Source organism: Carcharodon carcharias, chromosome 32 (assembly GCF_017639515.1).
Source record: "Carcharodon carcharias isolate sCarCar2 chromosome 32, sCarCar2.pri, whole genome shotgun sequence".
NCBI lineage: Eukaryota > Metazoa > Chordata > Chondrichthyes > Lamniformes > Lamnidae > Carcharodon > Carcharodon carcharias.
The window spans coordinates 14,297,867-14,316,800 of NC_054498.1; the positions used below are offsets into that span (position 1 = coordinate 14,297,867).

Sequence of the window (18,934 nt, forward strand, 5' to 3'; positions counted from 1 at the left end):
CCCCTCATGATTTTGAGCATCTCTATCGAATCTTCTCTTGGCCTCTCTTCGCTAAGGAAAACAGTCCCATCTTCTCTAATCTATCTATATCACTGATGCTCCTCATCCCTGGAACCATTCTTGTGAATGTTTTCTGCCCTTTTTCTAATGCTTTCACATCTTTCCTAAAATGGTCCAGTGGTTCCAGAAATTATTGCAATATTCCAGTTGAAGTCAACCCAGTGTTTTATACAAGTTTAATAATCTCCTTGACTAAGAGGTTCCTTGCTGTAGTATTCTATGCCCCTGCAATAAAGCATAGGATGCTGTATGCTTTATTAATCATACTCCCAACCCCTCCTGCCACATTCAATGACTTATTTACACATATATCCAGGTCCCTCTGTTATTGCATCCCCTTTAGAATTGTACCTTTTATTTTGTGTTGTCACTCCATGTGCTTCCTATCAAAATGTATCACTTTACAATTCTCCACATTGAACTTCAGCTGCCATTTATCCGCCTGATCCACCAACTTGTCTATGTCCTTTTGAAGTTCTACACTATCCTCACAGTTCGCAACACTTCTAAGTTTTGTATCATCCACAAATTTTAAAATTGTGCCCTGTACATCAAGGTCGAGGTCATTAATGTATATCAGGAAGAGCAAGCCTGCCAATACTGACCCCTGGGGATCTCCACAACAAACCTCCAGTCTGAGAAACATCCATTAACCACTACTCTGTTTCCTATTGCTCAGCCAATTTTGTATCCATGTTGCTACTGTCCCTTTTATTCCATTAGCTTCTGGTGTGGTAGATTTGACAAACAAACCACAGGAGGCTCAAGTACAGGTCACAATCGTTTATTTGAGCAATTGCAAGGAGAGAACCACCTCAATGCAGCTTGAGGTAGCATTCTGCCAAGCTACAAGCATACAGCTTATTTTATACATCACTGATCATGAACAAGGACATTGTTCAAATTCCAACCTTGTCACCACATATGTTTACATTAAACAGATATCTCTGGTTCTAGGTACATGCATCACCCTTCACCCAGGCAGTCCTTCTCTCCCTACCTGAGCTGGGACCATCTGTCCTTTCCTTATCTACTGAAAAGCACGCTCAGCCTTATTTGTTTTCCAACCTATGTCTCCAGTCTGACTCCCAGGGCACCTAATCTATCTTATTTTTCACTCCATCATGTCCAGTCTGGCTCCCAGGACCTCGGTGGTGATTGCAGGCCCTAAGGGTGTGCAACGTTCATCTGGTGCTTTTAACTGTTAATGTACTTGCTGGTACTGGCTGCCTAGAGATTCTAAGTAATTCACTTTTAAATAAATTCTTACTGTATTCCCCCAGCAGTCTCCCCTTTTGGCCCTTGGCCTAGCCCAAGGTAGCCAACTACAGTGGTACTGTCCGTCGCTTTACATACCGCCACCCGTTGATACTGGCCAGGTATCCAGCTTTAGATTGTAAAGGTACTAGGTCAGACCATTTGTATCATCTGGCCATTAAATTCAAGCCTCTGACTTGCTAAACCTCTTCTCTACCTGTTAAAATTCCCCCAGCGCCACCTCTTTTGTGACCTTCGGGTACGATGAATCAAGTATGTTAAATATATAACCTCAGCTGAACCACAACCAGGTCATGGAAGATAATCTGAATCCATCGGTGTACTTGTACATTTGAGCCCCAATTCCACAGATCCTCCCACCATGTGGAGGAATCTATTTCCTTGATATCCTCTTTTAAGACTCTAACCTGTTGCTGCAGTGCATAGTAAGTTCTATATATCTGCTGAGCCTGTCTCCGAATCGTGGTTAGGTGCTCTGGTAATGGGAATTTCATAGGAGAACTGGTTCAAATACTGTGTTAGGTGATCCTTAAGGCTTTCCATGACCTGAATAGTAGCCGCTCCTCTCTTGTATATTTCGACCAGCTCCACCTTCCCCACCCTTGCCGGCAGATGTAGGCACACTGAATGATTGTAGATGGGGCACATCCGGTTGCTCCCGTACTGGACCTTTTGTTGCCACATGGTAATACAATATCTCCCATTCCCCATATGCAACATTGGTCGCTTCTTTTGCAGCCCATGTAGTTTCCATTGTACAATTTTCTGCTGCTTTAAATCCACACCTTGCTTCTTCCGCCTAATAAATTGGATGTGCGCATACTACTGCAGTGGCCACTATACTACACCCTTCTAATGTGGTGCTAACTATATTCCCTTCTATGTCTACTGCAAATGGTGGAATGTCATGGTACCTAATATAATAATTCCCCTCTATCACCCAATATTTTCTACTCTATGTAATGTTCTGCTAGGTGTTGACATGGTATAACAGGTATCATTGAGACAATGCCTATTAGCATATTATTATTCACTATACATTCAGCATTCATTCTACATACATGTGTTAAACCTCTGTGCTGGCAACCAGTCAAGTCCTTATTTCGTCAAAGATTAAATAAATGTTCATTAGTTACCCAAAAAGGAACTACCCCTTCATTAATCACACAGAATCACAATGCAGAAGAGGCCCTTTGGCCCATTGACTGCACTGACACATGAGAAACACCTGACCTACCTACCTAATCCCATTTACCAGCACTTGGCCCATAGCCTTGAATGTTATGATGTGCCAAGTGCTCATCCAGGTAATTATAAAAGGATGTCAGGCAACCCGCCTCCACCACCCTCCCAAGCAGCACATCCCAGACCGTCACCACTCTCTGGATAAAAAGGTTTTTCCTCACATCCTCCCTGAACCTCCTGCCCCTCACCTTGAACTTATGCCCCCTCGTGACTGACCCTTCACCTAAGGGTAACAGCTGCTCCCTATTCACCCTGTCAGTGCCCCTCATAATCTTGTACACCTCTATCAGTTCGCCACTCAGTCTTTGCTCCAACAAAAACAACCCAAGTCTATCCAACCTCTCTTCATAACTTAAATGTTTCATCCCTGGCAACATCCTGGTGAATCTCCTCTGCACACCCTCCAGTACAATCACATCCTTCCTATAATGTGGCGACCAGAAATGCACACAGTACTCCAGCTGTGTCCTCACCAAGGTTCTATACAACTCCAACATGACCTCCCTACTTTTGTAATCTATGCCTCGATGAATAAAGGCAAGTGTCCCATATGCCTTTTTCACCACCCCACTAACATGCTCCTCCGCCTTCAGAGATCTATAGACACACACGCCAAGGTCCCTTTATTCCTCAGAACTTCCTAGTGCCATGCAGTTTGTTGAATACTTCCTTGTCAAATTACTCCTTTCAAAGTGTATCACCTCACACTTTTCAGGGTTAAATTCCATCTGCCATTTATCTGCCCATTTGACCATCCCGTCTCTTATCTTCCTGTAGCCCAAGACACTCAACCTTACTGTTAACCACCCGGCCAATCGTTGTGTCATCCGCAAACTTACTAATCCTACCCCAACATAGTCATCTATGTCATTTATATAAATGACAAATAATAGGGGACTGAGCACAGATCCCTGTGGTACGCCACTGGACACTGGCTTCCAGTCAATAAAGCATCCTTCTGTCATCAGCCTCTGCCTCCCACAACTAAGCCAATTTTGAATCCACCTTATCACATTACCCTGTATCCCATGTGCATTTGGCTACTTTAAAAGTCTCCCATGTGGGACCATGTCAAAGGCTTTGCTGAAATCCATATAAACTACATCAACTGCACTACCCTCATCTACACACCTGGTACCTCCTCAAAAAATTCAATCAAATTTGTTAGGCATGACTTCTCTCTGACAAAGCCATGCTGACTATCCCTGATCAAACCTTGCCTCTCCAAGTGGAGATAGATACTCTCCTTCAGAAATTTCTCCAATAGTTTCCCTGCCACTGACGTGAGACTCACTGGCCTGTTGTTCCCTGGCTTATCTCTACAACCCTTCTTAAATAGCAGAACCACATTAGCTGTTCTCCAGTCCTCTGGCACCTCCCCTGTGGCCAGAGAGGAATTAAAAATTTGGGTCAGAGCCCCTGCCAACTCCTCCCTTGCCTTCCTCAGCAGTCTGGGACACAAATCATCCAGACCTGGAGATTTGTCCAATTTTAAGCCTGCCAACACCTCTAATACCTTGTCACTCTCTATATCAATTTGCTCAAGAACCAGGCGGTCTTTCTCCCCGAGTTCAATACCTTCATCCTCGTTCTCTTGGGTGAAGACGGATGTGAAGTATTCATTCAACACTCTAGCGATGTCCTCTGGCTCCACCCGTAGATTGCCCCTTTGATCCCTTATGGGCCCTACTCTTTCCCTGGTTATCCTCTTCCCATTGATATACTTATAGAATTTCTTGGGATTTTCCCTACTTTTACCAGCCAGAGCTTTCTCATATTCCCTCTTTGCTCTCCTAATTGCTTTCTTAAGCTCCACCCTGCACTGTCTGTACTCCACTAATGCCTCTGCTGATTTGCTTCCCTTGTACCTGCTAAAAGCCTCTCTTTTCCTTCTCATTGTAGCCTGAACGTCTCTGGTCATCCATGGTTCTCTGGGCTTGTTACTCCTTTCTATCCCCTAGAGGGAATATGTTGAGCCTGTACCCTCCCCATTTCCTTTTTGAACGCCCCCCCCCACCCCCCCACTGTTCCTCTGTAGATTTCCCCACAAGTAACTGTTCCCAGTCTACCTTGGCCAGATCCTGCCTTATTTTACTAAAATCCACTCTCCCCCAATTCAAAACATTTTTTTGCAACTTGTCGATTTCTTTGTCCATAACAAACTTAAACTGTATCATGTCATGGTCACTATCGCTAAAATGCTCACCCACCACCACCTCAGCTACCTGTCCGGCTTCATTCCCCAGAATTAGGTCCAGCAATGCACTGTCCCTTGTTGGACCCTCTACATATTGACCTAAAAAGTTCTCCTGTACACATTTCAAGAAATCCACTCCATCCAAGCCCTTAACACTATGTCTATCCCAATTAATGTTGGAAAAGTTGAAATTACCTAATATAATTACCCTATTGTTATTATACACCTCCACAAATTGTGCACATATTTGCTCCTCGATTTCCCGCTGTTATGTGGGGGCCTATAATAAACACCTAATAATGTGGTTGCCCCTTTTTTTATTCCTAAGCTCTAGCCACAAAGCTTTATTCGATGCCCCCTCCAAGATATCATTTCTCCTTACTGCAGTAACTGACTCCTTAACTAATAATGCAACACCTCCTCCTCTTTTACCCCCTCTCCTGTCTGTCCTGAAGATTCTATATCCCAGAATGTTGAGCTGCCAATCCTGCCTCTCCCTCAACCATGTCTTAGTGATGGCTACTATATCACAATTCCACATGTCAACCCTCACCCTTAACTCATCTGTTTTAAATTCTCTGGGACTTGTTCCAATACCCAGGATCCATAGATGCTGCAAACATCATTTCCGCTTGCTTCATCTGAAATGTTTTTTCCTATCCCGATCAGTTTATTGATAGTCCCTGCATGACCTTTGAGCACGGCAGCCAGGTTTTGTATTAATTGTGTCATGTCCTGGCCTGTATTTAATTGGGTGTTGTGCCCTGTACCCGTTCTAAAATTTCCTTAAGCTTGGAGCTCAAGGTCCAGACCTTCTGGTCAACAGTTGCCTGGTCAATAGAGTTAACCATTGATGTCCCTGTATTGAATATCGTAGCGGCATCATTTATCAGGCTGCGCTTAACTTGGTTCCCTCCTAAGCCTGGAGGTATAACCATTGATCGCATTCCGCCATTAAGCTGTCCCGCTTCAGTCATTAACTGGTCCATTAGAGCCATATAAAGTGCCCGAGTATGGATTGAGTACTACTAGGGCAGGGCTTTACTGGATATGTTCAAGACTACGGGTATGAGCTCATGATGCACATTATAATACAAAACTTTATTCTGATTAACCAATATGAGACCGTTCATCGGACCTGGATTCATAGCCGGACAAGGTGGGTCGATTGGTGTGGGTTGAGAGGCTTCAATTGCCTCTGCTCGGATTGTTGATATAGTCGTGGAAGGTGGCAGGGTAGTGGTGCTAATCTTCCCCCTAGGGTGTATCTCCCATGTCCATCTGCCATCGCTATTTGCCTAAGTAGGTACATCATTATCATTTGGGCCACAAATGTTCCATTTGGAATTCTTAGGGTGGGAATGAGCAATCATCGATGCATACATTGTCAAGCATGTTACATAAGCATAACTCTCTGCTTCACAGACAAAATCGAACTCCTCTGCCCACCCTTTACGGTTAAAACACACAGTATTTAGATTTGGAAACTCAACATAAGAGCTAACTTTCCCGAACAACCCCCACCAACCGCTTGTGCATGTCATATCCCTGACACTTCTGGGCCCAATCTGAGGCAAACCCTTGCTACAATTCAAATCTACTTATTCTTCTCTTGTTACATTTAGCATTCCCCATTGTTTATTGCATTCGGCACTGTCCGTGCTGTACCAAAGTCCCTCCTGCGGTGTGGGACGAGGAGTGACGATCGCCGATCTTGTTGCCAGTATTGCCATGAGCGCAACATTGCGATTAATATTCTGTGAACGCAAACAGATAACCATCCCAGTCGTCACTGGTCGGTTGTTGAGATTAGTTCTGTGGATAGAATCATAGAAACATGCTTGAATTGCAGCCAGTACTTCCAGCACCCCTCCCCTTTCATATCCCCAGAGGTGCAAGTGTTGCTAATCATTATAATCTCTTAAAGTCCTATCCACTTAGGTGAGAAATCTGGTTTCTCGGGTGTTACCTTCACCATTACCTTATCCTTCAATTCTGGCATGTCCTGGGGGTGCCACTCCCCTCACTTCTTTCCTGATCCGCTATCTCCTACTGCTGTCTCACCTCAGACTTCAATTCCTTATGCTGTCTACACTACTCTACAACGCATCTTCTTATGCTATCTTTCAATGACTCAGTATCTTAACTTCCAGTGCCAGTTCTCTCTGGGAGCTGCTTAACTATGCATGTGATCATGGTGTTAATCCTGTGGTCTTACTTTTTGTAGCTCATAGGCGCATTAATATAGTCAGTAATACATCTATTTAGCCTTTTACCAGCTTTCCCTGTACCTGTATCCATGATCATCCTAAGATTCTCTTGAGGTCAGTTTCTGTATTGATCGTTTAAAATGTTTCCTTACTCTTTAGGCCATTTTAACTGTTCCATGTCAACGGGGATCTCTTTTTCTAGATCTTTCCTTTTCTCCCCCTGTGTGGTTCCAATATCTCAGTCAATGGCCAGATTATCAAATTCAGTTCCCTCAAAACAGTTTGTATATTGTGTCCTCTTTCCCTAACTCTTTTTCCTACTCTTAATCCTTTCCTCACACCATTTTACACTTGCAATAGCTACTATCTTATCTTGTTCAGTTTGTCTGGAGAGACTTTACAGTCCAATAAAGTATTATCCTAATAGTTTTAAAACAGAAATCAGGCAATGACATGCTTTGCTTCCTTATCTTCTGCTCAAACAACATTTTATTACTTATGAGGCAATGCACTAAATTGTGCCTGACCCTTTTTTTTAGCATTATCCCAGATTCATTAACTCTGCCAAAAATTGGATTTCTGCCAAACTTTGTCAAGGCCTTGAGCTTAACTTTATATTTTGGGAACAGACTGACAATTACAAAAATCTTGCAGCATTTGAATTAGTGTCAATTGTTGTCAAACCTTTAAAAATAAAAATCCCCTTTTGAGAACTTTATCGGAAACCAAACTGCAATTTTTATTAAACTTTGTAAGAACTGCAATTTACACGATCAAAATTAAAACTACCTCTTTCTCATGTGTATTGATTTGTAACCAGATTAAAAGTCCCATATGTTTATTGACACATTCTTTATCTTAGATAGCATCCTAGTCATTCAACAATAACCTATTAAATTACACTACTTTTTATCTCAAGATTCTCCCAAATTCAAATAACAGTGCTGTTGGGATGCAGATTTCCTTTCCTATTTAATTAATCTCTTCAAAAGAAACCCCTTTTTATCCATTGAAACCACCTAGACTGTGTTTTTATGTCTTTTGGTTTTCCTAGAATCCTTCTGAATTGCAGGTAATTTTTTTTTGCCTTAGAATTTTAGAATACCAACTCGTATGAGCTAATGTAACCTGTATGTGTCAATCCCAATCAGCTTGGAAGCTAGTGGTAAGGGTTACCCTCTACTATTCTGCAAGGGGGTGGTACATCTCAAACAAAGGCAAACCCTGTTTTATCTTTCCAATACCTTCAAATTGCAATTTTTGCCAGAAATCTCAACCCAAACCTTATACTCAAAACTTTGGAATGTTTGAGAATACTTTCCCTTTAATCTAATTTGGGGCTTTCGACTCTAAAGTGCTCAACTACACACACAAATGACAATTTAGGGAAGAAAACACATTAAAACTCACATACAAATGCTTCCTTGCACACAAACACATATATAAAGATATATTTATGTTCCTATAACATTGAAATTAACGACTTAAAACTCTCATACTCTAAACAAAATTTCAAGTAGCAGTGGGGGAAATAAAGGGTTCTTGGAGGCTCCACCTACAGGGACAGTCAAACTAACTGAAGCTCATATTTCCTCTGTTCCTACCTGTCACTGCTCATTACCACCCCCCTTTGTGCTCTCTGTCTGTCTCTCCCTCTTCAGCACAAACAGCTCTTAGATCAATTCATTTTTTTTTAAGTTACAGAAAACTCATTAGGGGACCTTACAGATCCCAATCATCCTTCCACATTTTCTTGATTAATTTTGACTGTTGTTCTGCTATGAACCTTGTGATGGAGTCCGTGGCTCTGCAGTCAAGTTCCTGTTTTCCTGACGGCGTTCTATTCTCCTATTCCATCTGTCTCTGCGCAGTTAGTTCATGTGGCTATGATAACTTAGTTACTTGCTGTCTACTTCTTTCCCCCAGAGATCTGACCTCTGCGTGGCTTCAACTATGGCTCTGTTTCAAATCATAGCCCGCCAGCATGACTCTGTCTCCTCTCACGATAGTGGTGCCACCTCCCTGCGTGGCTTTGGCACCATTAGCCCACCAGCGCGGCTCCATCTTCTACCCCGGTGCCCCCTGTCCTGAGTTGTCCTCCCAATTCTTTTGATACTCGACTGGACTGTTCTTGGGTAGGTTTACTGCACTAACTATGGGTGGTAAATAAAGTATACTCACCCACTTTGTAGAGCCGTCCCGAGGATCTGATCCGAGTATCCAGCCGACTACGCCAAACTGTTGTGGTAGCTTTGACAAACAAACCATAGGAGACTCAGGTACTGGTTGCGATCATTTATCCGAGCAATTGCAAGGAGAGTGCTACCTCAAGCTGTGTTGATGTGGTTCTCTCCTTTGCAGTTGCTTGAATAAACGATGGTGACCTGTACCTGAGCCTTCTGTGGTTTATTTGTCAAAGCCACCACAACAGCTTCCATTGTATTTTGATATAACTATAGCACTTTTACAGCACAGAGCAGGACCATTTGATCCAATGGGGTTGAAATTCAACTACAGTATTTGCAAAATCCAATAATGGATTGGCCACCTGTTATACTCCTTCCTCATTTTCTACTCCATTGAAAATTAGGTAGGATAGAAAACAGGCTATATTTTGTGTCCCCATCAAAAATGAATTTCACCCTATTGTGTCTGTCGCAACACTTTGAGCAATCCACTACAAATCCCATTGCCCTTCTCTCCAGTTGTCCTGTACCTTCCTCTGATTCAAATATTTGTACAATTTTCATATAAAAGATGCAGTGATCTCTACCTCTACACTTTGGCAAAGCATTCCATGGTCCAACAGCCCACTGCATTAATACATTTCTTCTAACCTTGTTTCTTACTCTTAAGAACAATTGATCAGCCCTTGTTGCTGATTCCCCAACCAGAAGGAAGTAGCTCCTCTCTCTTCACCCTTATCAAAACCTTTTATGTTTTAAAGGACTTTGTTCAGTCTCCACTTCCCTACAATATTGGCATCCATGTTTCTTATATTTCAATGGTCACTATATTTCTAAAGTACTTCATTAGCAATAATACACATTGGGACTTACTGTTGTTGTGAAAGTTGCTATGAAAATATGAACCATTGTTTTGTTACTTCTTGGCTTTCTCTGCTCAAATGGAAATAATTCTAGAATCTGAAGTCTTTCCTCATAACTATTGTTTTCCAACCATGGGATCACCCTGATAAAAATAATTGCTTAAATATCTTTGTACTGCAGACAAATGCATAATATATCATTTTATCTGCCTCAGAGGAAATAAAAACTTAGTGAGGAATTAAAATAATTTGAGATTTCATGCTGCGATATCTAAGACTTCAAAATTTTTTAAAATTCTGTTTACAAATCGTAGAGTGATGTGTTACAGTTCACTCAGGGAGTCTGAGTTGCTGGGGCAACATGCACTTTTACATGCATGTTGTAGATTGGAGCTATGGATAATGATGGCATGGACTCGACTTTCTTTCCATCATGTGGCTAACCAGGAATCTTTCCCCTTCTTACCACTGACCACTTGGCGTGTGTTAGAAAGCTGCAAACCGCAGTTGGTTAATCAACCTGTTTGGCTGCTTAATAAATGCACCTTCCTTGGTCATCCAGGAACCCAGAACTTTTGATTCAAAGGGAGGAATGCTACCCAGTGCCCAGTAAGACTTCCAAATTGTAGAGTATCTGAACAAATTTGATCTCAAGGAACTTTGACCTGTTTTTAGTTTACCTATAGTAAGTCAGAACTATTCTATTCTGCCAAACAGATTTTAATTTTGGAAAGTGCATTTAAAATCCTCCTTTGTTCACGTTTTGCCCTCCTCTAGAATGAAAGCCGTATGTTTCGAGTACAGTTCAGTGGAGATTTGCATAAGCAAGCACTGGAACACTGCTCTAACTGTGTGCAGAAGCTCCTTCAGTATATCGATGTACAGAACCCTGATGGCAAAAATCAGAACCAAGCTCTACAGTTGATTCAGCCAACAGACATGAGCCACTCAGGAAGTTTGGAGCTAGAGGTCAGTTAGCAAAGGGCAAAATAGCCCCACTTGTGTTTATTTTGCTGCAATTTAATGTTATAACACCATGATTGAGCTGAATCTACCTGAAACTTTTTAAGATTATGTGTAGGTGTGTAACGTTAACATGCTATCAAAATTTTCAAGATGGCCCCTCTCAATAACATGAATGCCCTGTACCTGTGAAATCTCTTAAACCACTGACAAGCAACTTATCTGCAAGTGGTGTTACAGAGTAGCTCGCGTTAAAAGCTGCACAGTGTGAGAAGCATTGCTATTCGTGTTAGTGTTGGTGAGTGATCCCAGCTGTTACGTTTTCATGCCTGTACTTTAAGCTACCACCTCAGCAAGAGCACTAAGTGCTAAATTGCTAGCAATCCTCCATAATGATATTCATCAACCTTTTCCATATGAAGGGCATATGACCGAGATTGTGAAAGCTGCTGAGATTATTCAGACTACTTTTACCTTTTATTAGCTTTGAAGAAATCCACGTGTGATGTCTGAAATGATTACCATGAGTAGCAAAGGTAAACTCAGTAGGGGTCGGAGGGAAAGCTCTTCAATAGCAGGAGTAATGGTCTGACGCAGAGAAAGATGGTATGGTTGTTGGAGCACCGGCATATCACTGTAGAGTTCCTTGGTAATCTTCAGTTGCTCCATTGATGACTCCCTGTCATAAGGTCAGGAAAGGGGCTGTTTGTTGATGGTTTCATAATTTCAGCTTCATTCACAGTTCTTCGGATAATAAAGCAGCCCATGCCCACCTACAACAGCTCTTGGATGACATCAAGACTTGAGCTGACAAGTGACAGGTAACATTGGTGCATGACATATATGCCAAATAATGAGGATCTTGAATAAAGAGAGAACTCACCTCGTGACCCCTAAAATCATCATCATTGTTTACAATGCTCAGGTCAGGTGCAAGATGGAATACTCAGCACCAGGTATGTGCAACAACAATCAACTCTCAAGAAGCTCAACATCGCCCAGGACAGAGCTGTTAATGTAATTAGTGCCCCACCACTTGACTTACTATTCACTCTCTGCTCTACCAGTGCAGTACGCACAACTACAGGATGCACTGCATCAACTCACTCAAGGTTGCATCGACAGCACTCAGTTTCTTTGTAAACTCTACCCACTGAGAAGAACAAGAGCAGCAACGTTGTCCATCCATATCTCCAAATTTCCATTTCAAGCCACACTCCATCCTGATTTGGGTATGCATCACCATTCCTTTGTCTTCATTTGGTCATTCCCCTTGAATTCCTTACTTAATGCCTTTGCGGGTGCACCATAATCACAAAGACTACAGCAGTTCAAGAGTGAGGGCCATGACCATCGCAGGGGCATGGAAAAGTAGTAAATAGAGCCTTGCTGCTTCCCTCTCAGCCCAAGAACTAAAAAGGTAAACGTTTAAAGGGGACATGAGTGAGAATGAGCACTCTGATTGCTCTTCGATGTTTGTAATGATACATAAATTAATGTTATTTTTGTTAGATATTTAATTGCACAGCCGGGAAAGGCTTGCAATTTTGTTCATTATAGATTATCCCTGCTTTGTGTAGAAAAGGACTAAGGTTTGTTCATGAGCCGAGCTAATCTACAGTAAAGATCTGGCTGAAGTTCAATTTGTTTACAAAGTTTTCGCCATTGGACAAATCCTACATGTGAAATTTTCAATCACGATGCTTGAATGCAAGGCATTGACATCTGCACCTTTCGTATGTGCTGGAGAAAATGACTCAGTCATGAATCCTTCTTTCTCTTCCCTAAATTCTTGATATGTCAGGACAAGTGCAGCTGAGCTGGTGGACCTGCGTGTTCTCATTTTTCTCTGTTGCATTTCACTACTTCAGAGGATTGATCTTTCAAATTTGTTTTTGTTCCAGGAAAGTATTAAATGCTGGTGAGTGAATAATAACCCTTGCTTAATCTGGAACATGATCAGGGATTAAAAGCAAAAACTGCGAATGCTGGAAATCCAAAACAAAAACAAAAATACCTGGAAAAACTCAGCATGTCTGACAGCATCTGCGGAAAGGAATACAGTTAACGTTTTGAGTCTGTATGACTCTTCAACAGAACTAAGGAAAAATAGAAGAGAGGTGAAATATAAGCTGGTTTAAGGGGGGGTGGAACAGGTAGAGCTGGATAGAGGGCCAGTGATAGGTGGAGATAACCAAAAGATGTCAGACAAAAGGACAAAGAGGTGTTGAAGGTGGTGATATTATCTAAGGAGTGTGATAATAGGTGACATTAAGGGTAGAAAGCAGGACGAGCAAGGTACAGATAGCCCTAGTGGGGGTGTGGGGTGGGGGGACGTGATTGAAATAGGCTAAAAGGTAGAGATAAAACAATGGATGGAAATACATTTAAAAATAATGGAAATAGGTGGGAAAAGAAAAATCTATATAAATTACTGGAAAATAGGGGGATCAGAAAGGGGGTGGGGATGGAGGAGAGAGTTCATGATCTAAAATTGTTGAACTCAATATTCAGTCCGGAAGGCTGTAAAGTGCCTAGTCAGAAGATGAGGTGGTTTCTCCAGTTTGCATTGAGCTTCACTGGAACAATGCAGCAGGCCAAGGACGGACATGTGGGCATGAGAGCAGGGTGGAGTGTTGAAATAGCAAGTGACAGGGAGGTCTGGGTCTTGCTTGCGGACAGATCGAAGGTGTATGGTCAGGGATTATGTATGTTGTACAACTAAATGCTGAAAATCCAAAAACACCTTGAATATCTAATTTCATTCATCCATCTGAACTGAATAATTGTTGCTTTGAATCTCCTTGAAGTAAAAAAAAATCCATTTCCATTGGGGGCAGAATGAGTGGATATTCATTCAAAAGAGAAGTTTATATGCACACTGGCCTCTCCCATGATTAGATGGTAATTGCTAGGCAATTTTGCCATCAGTTTTATTCAAGGAATTTGCCCTGGAGACATGAATTATTAAAAGTCATGATAACATAGGCATTTATGGTGGCCTGAATATGTTGACATTTCGATGTATAGTGCATACAAATTAGTTAGCAATGGGTTTTCACTGACTGCTCCTTTGAGGCCCCAGTATCAGCTGTGCTGGTGCGAGGAGGCTGTAATCAGCTGGTATCCACAGGGAAAGGAAAGCCAGCCAAAGAATCACCTCTCAGTTTCTTGTGTGTCTTTTTTTTGATCTGCATAGGCAGCCTACGTATTGTAAGGTGAGCTCTAGTTTAAAGTCGGTAACTGAAAGGGAGTTCAAGCACCCTCCGATCCTGCAGCGACCACACAAGACTCAAGTTTCTTTCACCAGTTTTATTCAAGCATGCAGGGGAGACTGTATCCACACAAGATGGGTACAAGCTTCCTGAATGGTTACATTTTCTTGCAGTTATACTTTCCCCTTATCTTATCCTATTTGCATGCACCAATGATCAATGCCTACTTCTCATTTACACACACAATTAGTTTCGTCTATCCAATTCATTCACACACATAACTAGTTTTGTCTATCCTATTATCTTCCATGTGTACATGTTTAGCCTCATTACAGGACCCAAGCATTTTCACACATACTTAGTTTGGTCTATCCTATTATCTTCAAGACACTTGTACATGATCACAGTATCCATGCCTATTCAATGTATACACACAGTTCTTGATTCTTGTCTGGTACAGAGTCTGAGATGTGGCTTATCAAAAGCTACCTCTTTGTTCGTTGTATTTGGTTTTTAACCCTTTCACCTCCCCCTTCAGTAACAATTGCAGCACTGGTACTGCTGAGATTAGCTGTGCATGGTACAGATGCCATCTACACAATTGATACAAAGGTTTGACTTACCACTTGTCACATGGCACTCCTGCCTGATGTGATTCTGCTATTAATTTTAGCATTTTAAGATCCTTTTTTTAATCTTTTAATGACAGGGACGAGGCACAGAGGAGGTGCAAACAGTAACACAAAGTACCCTTCTTGAGGGTAGGGTATCTATCAAACAACTGGCAAAGGTATGTAGAGACAATGAACTAAATGCCTTCCTCTTTTTCCTATGTATCAAATCTGTATCCTTGAATCAAATCCTGTTCAAATGTTTGCATATCAAGTATAGACAGCAGTACTCTCAGAAAGGAGTAGATTTGATACAGAGTGAAACTTCTTCTTCTATCTTGTCCCAGTGGAGTTGCAGCAGTGTGACATTTCGCAGTCCAGGAGGGCAATTTAAAATTGCTTTTGAAAGCCAGAAGTGGTCTTCTGACTAAGACTCATGTTTTAGCACCAAAATACAGATAGGCTTTGCTGTGAAGGCTTGAGCCCAGTCTGGGTGTGATAAAGACTGGCACAGGTTCAGTTCATGAAAGCTTGGGGAGCCAAATATGAAACTCACCCAGAAGTTTAAAAAAGTAATCTTATTTATGCCAGTGGTAAATTACTGTGTGTCATCTTTGTCTGCACAGCAACAACAAATAAAGTTCAAAAGGAATTAGATTTTAAGTAATTTAGGAGATGCTGTTTACATGAAAAGCCTGTTCATAAGGCAAGCTTGCTTTCTTTATTTACTTCTTACTTTCACTATGTCATATGTTATCCCTTTAAGATTTTTTAAACCTATTTTTTAATATACTTTCCTTTAAGCTCTACATCAGTTCCAAACTTACTGATGCGACAATTAAGGAAAGAAGAGGGTAAAGGATAGTCAATAAAAAAGGGAAGTAGTTAGGAGAAAGTGAAAGCAAGAATTAGAAAGATAAAAATGAAAAGGACTCATTTCTATTTTGTTTCATGCAGCCAGGAAACAAACATTCTACTGTATCATAATCTATAACCCTTGTACCCTTTGATGTTTTGAAAGATAAGATATGTGACAAGTTACTCAGTAGCAAGATGATCATTCTCAATTTAGATAGGAAAAGTTGACAGTTCCTCAGTGTTAAGGAAATTGAGCCTTTTTTGTCCCTACACAAATCTTATCAAACCACAACTTCTACCAAGATCAGCACCTACACCTAGCGACGAGTAGGAACTGTGTCTAGACTCCAATGAATTGGGAGATGTTAAGTAGCCTATATCAGCTCATTTTTCAGATGTACTGTTTCAAAATTGAGCACTGGTATTTAATACACATAAGTAATTGTGGTAATTTCAATTAAACAGTTGTCTACTTCCCTTGTTATATTTTTGATGCTGCTGTGACTAAGGAATAAAAAATGTCAACTCATAGCCTTGCTTTAGATATGTGAGAGTTTAATATGAAGGAAGTTGTTGTATTTTGCATTGATAAAGGTCAAAATATTTTGCAACATCATATCACAAAATCTTGTGAAATCTCAAACCGGTTCTTAAAGCTTTTATGATTTTGTTAGGCACAATGAAGGTTACCACTAATATACCCCAACCGGAAGAAATATTCCCACAAACTCTCAGACTATTGTATTTTGCTAAGTGGAAGGGCCAGTATGATAAAGTAAGTGATTATGTTGTAACATCATGCATACACTAGTTTCTGAAGTACTGTGGAAGTTCCTGTTATTAAACTGGAGGTGGCACAATGATGCAGCCCTGACAAGACATCCAATATCAAAACATCTATATGGCAGATTTCGCTGGAGGCACAAATGTGAAAGGACCTGAGTGTTGGTTAACTCCCCAAACAAATAATGAACAATATTCATCTTACGAATTATGGAGGTAGTAAAGTTCAGATATTATAGGAAAGATATTGACAGACTGCTAATATAGAATAATTAAAACAGAAAATGCTGGAAAAACTCAGCCGGTCTGGCAGCATCTGTGGGGAGAGAAACAGCATTAACATTTCAGGCCAAAGACTTTTCTTCAGAATTGAACTGAACAGAGCTGTCCTTCCCATGGTATCTTCCCATTGTGAATGCAGGAGATGTAATACCTGCCCTTTTATCTCCTCTCCTCACACTCCAAGGCCCAAAACACTCCTTCCAGTTGAAGCAGCGGTTTACGTGTATTTCTTTCAATTTAGCATACTGTATTTGCTGTTCACAATGTGGTCTCCTCTACATTGGCGAAAACAGATGCAGATTGGGTGACCATTTTGCGGAACACTTCTGCTCAGTCTGCAAACATGCCTGAGCTTCTAGTTGCTTGCCATTTTAATTCCCCATCTTGCACTTCTCCGTACTGGGCCTGCTGCAATGTTCCAGTGAAGGTCATTGGAAGCTCGAGAACCATCATCTGATGTTTTGATTGGACACTTCAGTGCTTTTGGACTCAGCATTGAGTTCAACAATTTCAGACTGTAAACTCTTGTCATGTTGGTTTTTTTTGCATGCGCCAGCCTTAATCTTGTTTCTCATGTTGCTGTTTTTGGACACAACTGTTCATTAATTGGCTGTTCAAGCCCACTTTGGGCAAATCTTTTGTTTCTTTGCTACAACCACCCCCTTTGCCCTTTTGTGCCATGAAATATTTTGTCATTTACTCTCTCCCACCCTCTACCCTCTAACAGACCTTCCCTTTTGTTCCTCCCCACCCCACCCTTCACTTGCACCTATTTCATTTCTATCTTCCATTAGTTCCGAAGAACGGCCCTTGACCTGTAACATTAACTCTATTTCTCTCTCCACAGACGCTGTCTGACCTGCTGATCTTCCATTAACTTTAAATTGAAAATCAGAGTTAATTTTGAGGTTTTATTAATATAGAATTGTATTCTGGTAAAAGCTGTAGAACTTGGAGAAAGCATAATTCAATGACAAACATTTAAATGTGTTAAAACAGTTTCAGTTCTATAACTTGGATTTTTCTTCCCTAGTCAATGCTGGGAGCGGCATCACCTAAGCTGCCATTGGCCTACCAGCAATCAGCATTGAGCACAGAAGAGTTGGGTCCTTTCCTGCAACTCTGTCTTCTGGATCAGAGTTTCCCAATGTTTGTGGAACAGGTGGAGCAAGAACTGAAAAAGCTGATAGATGAGTGACTGGTAATATGTTTGGCTTTTCTCCAGTTGGTGAAGAACCAGATATGGCTGTAAAAGAAAATTACTTCAAGTTGCAATAATCTTCCTTAATTTATCCCATGTTTAAGTTTCTCCTGGACAATATATCTGTGGTAGCACTGCCTCCATTTATTTTAGACATTTTTATTTCTGATCATTAGTTTGCCAGGTCTTCAAACAATAATAAACACTTTAACCAACGTAAGCCTTGAGTTATTCATTTTCAAAATGTCAAATTCAGCTACTCTTGTTCAGCTTTTTAAAAATGTGAATACGTTTTTCAGGGATGTGTCTAACCTTAATTCAGTCTTTACATTTCTTGTTTCTGTTTAGCAATGTTGCTTCTCCTGTTTGCTGGTCCAGCAGGTAGAGACACAGCCTGTTGTGCCATGAAGCAATAGAGTCCAGAAAGGTGCAGATTCAGTTCTTGGATTGTGCTTGGTTGAACATTGAAATGCCTTGTCCTTGAATTGCCAGTTGGGTCATTGCCATTGGTCATAATGTCCCAGACTAATAGAAAACAATCAGTCAGGCTTCCCAAGTTCCAAACCTGAAAGTGTGTTGGTGTGGTTAAATAGCCTACTGAACCTTGCTCTCGAGGGTTACATATCAAGTCTGCCCACTTGGAAAAAGGCAAAGAAAGGCCTCAGAAGAGTGTTCCATGCACTGATTGGAGCTGTATGAGGAAGGTGAGTGTCAAATCCTCATGAAATACTGCTTGGCCAGGAGGCAACAAAGCTTGAGACAGAGCAGAGGGACATTTGAGATTTGTGAAATGTGCAGTCTTGTGGCTGCATGGTGGTAAACTGTGGTAATGGTGGAAGGCTGCTCGTTTCCCACATGAGTTCTTGTACAGATTGCTTGAGGCAAATTGCTGTTTTTCATGTTGTGCATTGAATGTGAACTATGATTGTTATGTGAGATGACAAATGAACATTGTGATATGTGGAGAATGTGTTGTAATATT

General features: G+C 41.2%; 1 protein-coding gene across 1 annotated transcript in view; it reads left to right on the forward strand.

Moving 5' to 3' along the window:
• The window catches only part of rec114 (REC114 meiotic recombination protein), a 39,574-nt gene extending 21,625 nt beyond the window's left edge, over positions 1-17,949 (forward strand). The window contains exons 4-6 of the mRNA XM_041178231.1: positions 10,817-11,008; positions 14,927-15,007; positions 17,785-17,949. Of these exons, the coding sequence (XP_041034165.1) occupies positions 10,817-11,008; positions 14,927-15,007; positions 17,785-17,949 (438 nt within the window). The remainder of the gene's footprint in view (positions 1-10,816; positions 11,009-14,926; positions 15,008-17,784) is intronic.
• The last annotated feature ends 985 nt before the right edge of the window (positions 17,950-18,934 follow it).